Below are 10,063 nucleotides of genomic sequence, written 5' to 3' on the forward strand. Positions count from 1 at the left end.
TTCGGGCAGCCGGTATGATGCGGGCTGCCGAGGACGATCCTTCGGGCGGCCGGTATGATGCGGGCTGCCGAGGACGATCCTTCGGGCGGCCAGTATGATGCGGGCTGCCGAGGACGATCCTTCGGGCGGCCGGTATGATGCGGGCTGCCGAGGACAATCCTTCAGGTGGCCGTTATGACTGTAGTTTTAAGCTTTGCATTAGCCTAATAAGGTTAGCTGTGTTTAATATGCCACAGACAAACCAAAAAAACAAATGAATTTCAGTTACAGAAGTACAAAATACCAGAATCCACCTGTTTTCTCCTTACTCATAGACCAGAACTACCAACCAGTTAAGTATCAAAACCATATCCTTGGATCCCGTGACTAACATTTGTAATAAAATCTATTGCAAAATCTATTTTTTTTTCATCACTCCTAATACAACATATCAGGCATTCATCGTTACATAGAAAATTCAGTGTAATACATTATTATTATTATTATTATTTTTATTATTATTATTATTATTATTTTACCAGCTGAACTCGGTTGAGTCCCTTGTCAGGCTGGGAGGAACGTAGAGAGTAGAGGTCCCCTTTTTGTTTTTGTTTCATTTGTTGATGTCGGCTACCCCCAAAATTGGGGGAAGTGCCTTGGTATTTGTATGATTATTATTATTATTATTATTATTATTATTATTATTATTATTATTAGCTAAACTACAACCATAGCTGGAAAAGTAGTATGCTACAAGCCCAAGGGCTTCCACTCTCCCACAGAGAAATCGGCCCAGTGCTAAAAAAAATTACGAATAAACTAAATATATAAGATATTTATATAGAGTTTAGTATTACGCACCTTAGGCGTCAATGGGAATAAGGCTATTTTTTTCCTACTATACCTCAACTTCATCCTAGACATACAAATGCACACGATGCACGGTTGGTTTGATTACATCTCCATTTAATGTGGCAATGATGATGGCTTCCTTCCTTGATATCGATTAGGATTAATACGAAAATGTTGGCAAGCTTTTAGTCCGACAGAATTGGTCTCAGAAAATGAGGGTCAATTATTGACCCTTATCTTAAGACAGCCTCTCCCTCCCCCTCCCTTCACCTTAATTGTGTTGGGGTCACAAGGGTTGTCGATTTAGCAGAACAATTACCACCGCTGTAACTTATCCATTTAAGTAAGAAAAAATGTCAAATTATATTTTCTCAGGAATGGCAGTTGAAAATCTGTCTTTTCATAGAAATGTGAATTTGGCTACTTCTTGTTACTCTTTTTAAAATGATTTATTGTTAATTTGTTCTCACCATTTATTTATTTCCTTTCCTCACCGGGCTATTTTTCCCTATTGGAGCCCTTGGGCTTATAGCATCTTGCTTTTCCAAGTAGGGTTGTAGCTTGGCTGGTAATAATAATGATAATAATAATATAACTGCGCATCTACAATCGACGATTGTGTCACTTATGCACCAAGAAACCTGTGAAGAAGAGTAAGTTCTTAAACCCCGTGTTGCATAGTATATGTTAAACCTTTCAAGATTTTCCATGATAAATTGGTATATTGCTATGTCTGTCACTTGGGTGTAATACGGGCTTTGAGCATTTACGCCATGCGAATGGAATCGAGTCAACATTGCCCTTTGGTAGGGGTGTGAGAATACCAATATCGTCCTTCGTGCCATAAAAAGCTACTGAAAGGACAGAGGCTGCCTTGCAGTCTCTATTTTTAGCAAAAAAGCCATAGCTAATAACTGTGAAAACGGCTTCCCTGCATTTGGGCGGGCCATTAAGTCAAAAGGTTATGCCCACCGTTAATAACTGTGGTTGATGAGTGCAAGGGTATGCGATTGTAAAAACCCTCTGCCAAAATCAAAACCAAACCCGAGGACTTCGTTTCAGGTGGAGTAAAAGAAGGTTGTTGGTTAATACTACAAAGCAACAATCTTGATTTTAACCAGGTATTTTATGTTCTAACCCCCAATTAATCATGAGCTCGAACTAAACAAAGAAGAATCGAATCGATTCAATATATAAATCGTATTGAATCGCCTCTTTAGTTTCAATGTAACCGTTTGCATTATGCTAATCAAGTCCATTCAAATCATGCCGATTAATGGTAATTCAGTCAGTGATTGGTTTGAACTTCTTACGACTTGAGAGTCCTTGTTGTTGTTTTTGTCTTCTCCGCGGAGTAACAACAGCGCTAGTGGAACTTATTATCAATGTGTTTCAAGAACGACCATACGACGTGCTATACATTATATGATCCTGTGCACTGAGACAGTGATGCTATTACTTTTACGAAAGGATATTGCTACAAAAATGAAATTCAATGGTGAGTTAAACATTACAATTCTATGGAAGGATGGTGTTACAGAAATGAAGTGCAAAATCAGGTTAATTTTTTAGCATTATTGCTAGTTAACCTTTTATTTACTTATTAATCCTATACTACAGCATCAATTATATGTATTGGACTGGTTACCAAATCATAGAAGGAATTGCTGTACCCAGAAGTGTCTATAAATTACCAAGTTTCTCTCACTTTCACGCTGTCATATGCCATTTCCAACCTTTCATCATATTCACTTTTTACCTCGGGTAAGCATCTAATGCTTAAATTTTTTTATTGTACAGTAGCTATGGAACCTAGACAGTTAAGACTTCATCGTGGTCATTATAAATTCTTAAAATTCCATCTAAACAAGAGTAAACACTTTTTTTCTTTTTTTTAACTTTTGGCTGATCCATATATCCTTAATATAGTCCTCTATAATTACGGCATCGGTTTTTTTTTTTTTTTTTTTTTTTTTTTTTTAAATAACTCAGAAAACTTTTTCGTGTTACGTAGTATAGCGAAGTATAGTCTACTGACATGTAAGCAGCCTTACATTATGAATAAGGGCTTTCTTCGTAAATTTTCGGTTGTTATGTAGGCGACAGCCAATGCCATCTCATTATTAGGTGTAACGTCTATGGTGATTGAAGGGGTATTAGTGTTGACTAGCAGACGCAGCCCGAGCAAATCTATTTAATTATTATTAAAATATTATTACTATTATTATCTCGTATCCAAATGCAAGAATGGGGGTTCCGCCACTCGAATTTTTGTTTCCTCTGCATTATTACCGCTTATACAGAGCTTTCTATAATATTTTCTCAAATTTTAGATTTTGTTTATGGCTTTTCCTGGGTGGTAGAGGAGGCTTATATAATTTTGAATGCGTCTATTGCGCATTTAGTTTTAAATGTGCAATGCTATATCAATACAGTTTGGTTTGCAGGTTTAATTGGAAAATAATACTAGCGTCAACCTGCATACTGCACTGTAATGCAATCCAAATTTTTATTGTTTATATAGGTTATGTGGGCATAGGGTTGTTATGGCCTGATTGGTAACGCCTCTGTCTGGTGTTTGCTGGACTGGGGTTCGAGACCCGCTCAGACTCGTTAGTGCCATTAGTATCTGCAACCTTACCATCCTTGTGACCTAAGGTTGGGTGGTTTGGGAGAGCCTATAGGTCTATCGTCAGAGTCATCAGCAGCCACTGCCTGGCCCTCCCTGGTCCTAGCTTGGGTGGAGAGGAGGCTTGGGCGCTGATCATATAATATATGGTCAGTCTCTAGGGCATTGTCCTAGGCAATGTCACTGTCCCTTGCCTCTGTCATTCATGAGCGACCTTTAAACCTTTAAGTGTGCACAGATGGTGGTCTTTGGCTCTTTTACAAGCAGACTTTTTTTTTAAACTAAACTGGTAAGATAATCGAGGAATTGCTCTATTTTTCACTTTTACTTTTAGGGGTTGATTTCTCGCCCTTTATCAGACACTAAGAGTCTGTTCAGGCGGGCCTTGATGTGTGAAAATAATTTCTTTCCAGTTAATATTTTGCACTGTATCTTTTCAGCTATTCGCTAGCATTTGTATTCAGGCCTAATAGTTTTCAGATTACTATTATAACACTTTCCAAAGAGATAAGCCTTCAGGTTTTTCTTGGAAGCTGCCACATTTTTGCTATTCTTGACATCAAGTGGAAGGTCGTTGAAGAGTCTCGGTGCAGCATAACAAAAAGTTCTTCCTCCTATTGCATGATTCACACTAATTTCGATAAAAAAATAGAATAGGCCAAGATGACATGGATAAACAAAACTAAATTTTAACTAATGAGTTTATAATAAGTATTCTGCATACTAAACGTGGGTTATAAAAATAGTAGGCCTACCTGGAATCTCCGATTTAATGTTTTCTGAGAAATGCTACATAGTTTTATAAATATGAAATTACAGTTAATTCAATGCGTAAATTTTCTATAAGACTTTCACGATGAATTATCAGATATGTTATGTTAGTATAAAGAAATTAATTTTGTTAGAAATTTGAACATATAACAAACACTATAGCTATCGAAGTAAGATTTGCCAGATATTGTCGGTACATGTATCAAAACAGTGCTTTACTACAAATAAAACCTAAAAGTAAAAAAAAGATGTTTCAGAACAATATCTGCCCAAAAATATATTTCTGATCTAACAATTCTGATTTTAAGAGCTTAAAACAAGGCGGCTCTAAACATGAACGTGGGTCTAAGGCCTTTCTCGCCCTTCCTTCTTCCCCCTTGATAATGTCGTCCGCATGGACCTCGTGAATCTTCGAATCATTCTGGCCAGAGATTTATTTGAGGTGGTATCACGAACATTGCTTCCAAGACTCTTCGGGGACGTGAAAGTAGTTCCTCTGTAGGTGACAGTGTCCTTAGAAGTCAACTTCTTTTTCTTCGTCGTACTGAAAAGCAAATGAGAACTTGTCAAGGTTTGCACAATCCTTGAAAGATCAAAGGGTGCCTACATTTTTCATTCTGGTTTAAGTATGTGGCCTACCTTTTTCATTCTGGTTTAGTATGTGGCCTACGAAATTCTGTTTTAGCATGTGGCCTAACCTAACCTAATAAGCCAGGTAGTCCACATACTAAATCAGAATGAAAAAGGTAGGCCACATACTAAATCAGAATGAAAAAGGTAGGCCACATACTAAACCAGAATGAAAAAGGTAGGCCACATACTGAACCAGAATGAAAAATGTAGGCCACATACTGAACCAGAATGAAAAAGGTAGGCCACAGACTAAACCAGAATGAAAAAGGTAGGCCACAGACTAAACCAGAATGAAAAAGGTAGGCCACAGACTAAACCAGAATGTAAAAGGTAGGCCACAGACTAAACCAGAATGAAAAAGGTAGGCCACAGACTAAACCAGAATGAAAAAGGTAGGCCACAGACTAAACCAGAATGAAAAAGGTAGGCCACAGACTAAACCAGAATGAAAAAGGTAGGCCACAGACTAAACCTGAATGAAAAAGGTAGGCCACAGACTAAACCTGAATGAAAAATGTAGGCCACATACTAAACCTGAATGAAAAATGTAGGCCACATACTAAACCTGAATGAAAAATGTAGGCCACATACTAAACCATCTCGCTTCAATATGAAGAGGCTAGACAAACTCAATAAAGACAGGAAGGGGGAAAGGGTATACAGTAACAGGTGTAAAAATGGATAGGCCTAGGCTATAGCTAGTTACAGAATGCATGCTGAAAATACTCTTTAGTAATGTTATGAAAATATGCACAGAGTTCCTACCAAATCGATTAGTTTTACATAAAGAAAAGTAACAGTTTACCTGTTCTGTCTCGTAAATGTCCTTTTAAGCAAATTGGAAAAAGGCATCGAAGGTCTTGATCCAGCCTTCTGTAACCTTTTACTTTGTAGAGGTTGCTCAGCTAAACCAGTTTTCTCTGCTTCTGAAATGGATTGAATGAATTTCAGGATCGATAAAGTAATTAGTTTCTGACTGGTCAACGGAAACTTTAGCAGATGAAATTTCATATGTGAAACATCGAAATTCAACACTTACCCTATATGTCATTTTTATGTTCAGGAACAGTGGTAAGTTTCACGTCAGTATTCACAAACATTTATTTGGTTATGAAATTCTATTTTTGATTTAAGTCTTGATTCCTAAACATACAATACACTTATGCAGTTGAAACATTTATTGGTTTTTCATGTCCAAACGAAAATTTAATTCTTAATATACCTGTAAACTTATCTCTTTGGAAAGTGTTATAATAGTGGCCTGAAAACTATTAAGCCTGAATACAAATGCTAGCGAAATAACTGATAATGATACAGAGCAAAATATTAACTGGAAAGAAATTATTTTCACACACCAAGGCCCGCCTGAACAGACTTTTAGTGTCTGATGGAGGACGAGAAATAAACCCGTAAAAGTAAGTAAATCCAGTCATAAAAATATACCACTCAAGAAGTTTATTAGACTTTAAAACAGTCACACCCACCTAAGGCTGCAGAGAGTAGGAGAGGGTTGTCCAAGATGTGCTTTTTATAATGCACCTTCACAACCACAGGAGGAGGAGTCTGTGTACAATCCATCAGACCACAAGATTGAAGATTTCCCGACGCCATGGAAACCAATCTGGACTCCAGTAATGTTCGTTTTTCGTCCCTTCGTCGAGCTCTAGCAGATATGTTATCAACGGAATATTGTTCTGGAAAGCTAGTACACACAACTCCAGTCGAGAACGTATCAAAGCTGCTGGACATTCCGAAGAAAGCTATTGAACGATCGTTAACGAGTGTAACGGCTTGAACAAGCAATTAATTAACTACTTGGTAAAGTATTCCTTTGGCTAAATTTCATAAGGAATTAATGGCTTGAACAAGCAACTGATTAACTACTTGGTAAAGTATTCCTTTGGCTAAATTTCATAAGGAATTAATGGCTTGAACAAGCAACTGATTAACTACTTGGTAAAGTATTCCTTTGGCTAAATTTCATAAGGAATTAATGGCTTGAACAAGCAACTGATTAACTACTTGGTAAAGTATTCCTTTGGCTAAATTTCATAAGGAATTAATGGCTTGAACAAGCAACTAATTAACTACTTGGTAAAGTATTCCTTTGGCTAAATTTCATAAGGAATTAATGGCTTGAACAAGCAACTGATTAACTACTTGGTAAAGTATTCCTTTGGCTAAATTTCATAAGGAATTAATGGCTTGAACAAGCAACTAATCAACTACTTGGTAAAGTATTCCTTTGGCTAAATTTCATAAGGAATTAATGGCTTGAACAAGCAACTAATTAACTACTTGGTAAAGTATTCCTTTGGCTAAATTTCATAAGGAATTAATGGCTTGAACAAGCAACTGATTAACTACTTGGTAAATAATTCCTTTGGCTAAATTTCATAAGGAATTAATGGCTTGAACAAGCAACTGATTAACTACTTGGTAAAGTATTCCTTTGGCTAAATTTCATAAGGAATTAATGGCTTGAACAAGCAACTGATTAACTACTTGGTAAAGTATTCCTTTGGCTAAATTTCATAAGGAATTAATGGCTTGAACAAGCAACTAATTAACTACTTGGTAAATAATTCCTTTGGCTAAATTTCATAAGGAATTAATGGCTTGAACAAGCAACTGATTAACTACTTGGTAAAGTATTCCTTTGGCTAAATTTCATAAGGAATTAATGGCTTGAACAAGCAACTGATTAACTACTTGGTAAAGTATTCCTTTGGCTAAATTTCATAAGGAATTAATGGCTTGAACAAGCAACTAATTAACTACTTGGTAAATAATTCCTTTGGCTAAATTTCATAAGGAATTAATGGCTTGAACAAGCAACTGATGAACTACTTGGTAAAGTATTCCTTTGGCTAAATTTCATAAGCAATTGTAAACCCCTGGCATTTCGCTCTTAATAGTTGAATTAGTAACAATAATATCGAGTTTCTCGCCCTGTCCAAAATAGTTAAAACTTCAATTATCATTATCAATAACTCTATAATAAGTTTAAATAAGGAAAATCCTACATTTTTTAGCAAATAAGTTGCTTCATCGCGTTAAAAGTTACTGACCGTACGATGTTCGCTCCTTACAGTTTTTTTTTTCCCGTATTTAGTGTATCTAAAACCTTTCAATGTAATTTTTTCCTGTTATTGGTCGAACAAATGGTATAATAAATAATTGGAGGTACAATTACCTAATTACTTACTTTACTTTGATGACTGCTTTCCAGTCCCACACAGCAGGGGAACCCCACTCTCTACAGGACCTCCACTGTCATTTTACCTTGTTCATTCAGAGTATTTAACGTTTCATATCGCGTATTGTTCATTTACTGTTAAATCGTCACTGTCAAGGGACCCATGAAATAAGAAAGTGTTCAGTTTCCTCTTGAAAGCCTTAATGTCTTCAATCATTCGAATGTTTCGTGGGAGCTTATTATATAGTCTCGGGGCCGCATATTTAAAGGCTCTGGAGCCTAAAGTAGACATAAATCTAGGTTCTAACAGTTTGAAGCCATCTGTAACTATTCTCTTGTCGACACGATTTGTTGGCTGCGCAAAATGTAGCAATTCTCTTAAGTATTTTGGACGCCCGGTTCTGATAACTTGGTGGGTTATTGTACATATTTCAAATTCAATTCTCGCTTTAATCGGCAGCCAATTTAAATCGATTAGTATAGGGGTGATTAACTCATATATCACTCCCGCAGTGCTTCTCTTGTCAACTTTTGATGGATAGCTCTCTAGCAATTCGAGGAAATTAGCATAATCATCCCTATAAATATTTTTATTGTTTAAGCGCTCGACTTCCATGTAAGCAAAACAAGTAACCCATAGAAATTCTACCTTTTAACATTGAAGAAAAACTTTTTTTTTTTTAGTATTATGTTTTCTCATATTTACAATTATATTAGATGCCAGATAGGTAGTCTAACTATCCCCAAAACAACACAAAAATCTCTATTTCCAGAAATATATTTTCTGATTCTGTAGGCTTTACTAATATATTATTATTATTATTATTATTATTATTATTATTATTATTATTATTATTATTATTATTATTATTATTATTATTATTATTATTATTATTATTATTATTTGCTAAGCTATAACCCTAGTTGGAAAAGCAGGATTCTTTTGCCTAAAGGCCACAACAGGAAAAATAGCCCAGCGAGGAAAGAAAAAAGGATAATAAAATATTCCAAGAAGAGTAACATCATTGAAATGAATATATCCTACATAAACTATAAAAACTAAATTACAATTGTTCTCACGCGAATCTTGTTGCGTAAATTAGCTGTATATGAATATTCTACAGTATACTATGACATTTATTATTATATTTCATCCTTTGCATGCATTTATATAGTTTATTCCCCCTTTTTTTACGATATATACGTGATTTTCTCATATTCTAGCCAAAATCCCCAAATTTATACAGAATACCTCCATTTCCCCCATCGGATACCCAAAATTCCCAAATATAGGGATATATCTCCATATCTGGCAACACTGCGAGTGACTGCATGTCACAAGCCTCGCAACCCCAATGGCATTCTCTAATTATATTTCGTCCTTTGCATGCATTTATATAGTTTATTCCCTCCCTTTTTAACGATATTTACGTGATTTTCTAATTTTCTAGCCAAAAATGCCCAAATTTGTATAGAATACCCCCATTCCCCATCGGAATTTTTCGAGGATAGGAATTCTATAACCATTCATATTTCGCATATGGTGAATTTCCCCAAAAAGTGTTCAGAGACAAAGTTTAACAATTTCTTATGCAAAATGCATCTATAATACTATAATTATTATAGAAAGAGTTGGAACTATAGTAAAATAATACCCAATATTTACGTGATTTTCTAATTTTCTAGCCAAAAATCCCCAAATTTGAACAAAATACCCCCATTTCCCCATCAAACACCAAAAATCCCAAAATCTAGGGATAAATCTCAATATCTGGCAACACTGCAAGTGACTGCATGTCACAAGCCTCGCAACCACAATGACATTCTCTAATTATATTTCTTCCTTTGCATGCATTTATATAGTTTATTCCCCCATTTTTGTTTACGATATTTACGTGATTTTCTAATTTTCTAGCCAAAAATCCCCAAATTTGAACAGAATACCCCCATTTCCCCATCGGACACCCAAAATCCCCAATTCGCAACCCCAATGACCAGTG

General features: G+C 35.8%; 1 protein-coding gene across 1 annotated transcript; it reads right to left on the reverse strand.

Annotated features, from left to right (window-relative positions):
• Positions 1-4,220: 4,220 nt before the first annotated feature.
• Positions 4,221-6,627, reverse strand: LOC137630845 (uncharacterized). The gene is made up of 3 exons (XM_068362392.1): positions 6,349-6,627; positions 5,670-5,790; positions 4,221-4,775 (listed from the first exon to the last, which is right to left on the reverse strand). Exons 1-3 carry the CDS (start codon positions 6,611-6,613, stop codon positions 4,577-4,579), a joined length of 585 nt encoding a protein of 194 aa, XP_068218493.1. The 5' UTR covers positions 6,614-6,627; the 3' UTR covers positions 4,221-4,576.
• Between the last annotated feature and the right edge of the window lie 3,436 nt (positions 6,628-10,063).

This window comes from Palaemon carinicauda, chromosome 39 (genome assembly GCF_036898095.1).
Source record: "Palaemon carinicauda isolate YSFRI2023 chromosome 39, ASM3689809v2, whole genome shotgun sequence".
NCBI classification, from domain to species: domain Eukaryota; kingdom Metazoa; phylum Arthropoda; class Malacostraca; order Decapoda; family Palaemonidae; genus Palaemon; species Palaemon carinicauda.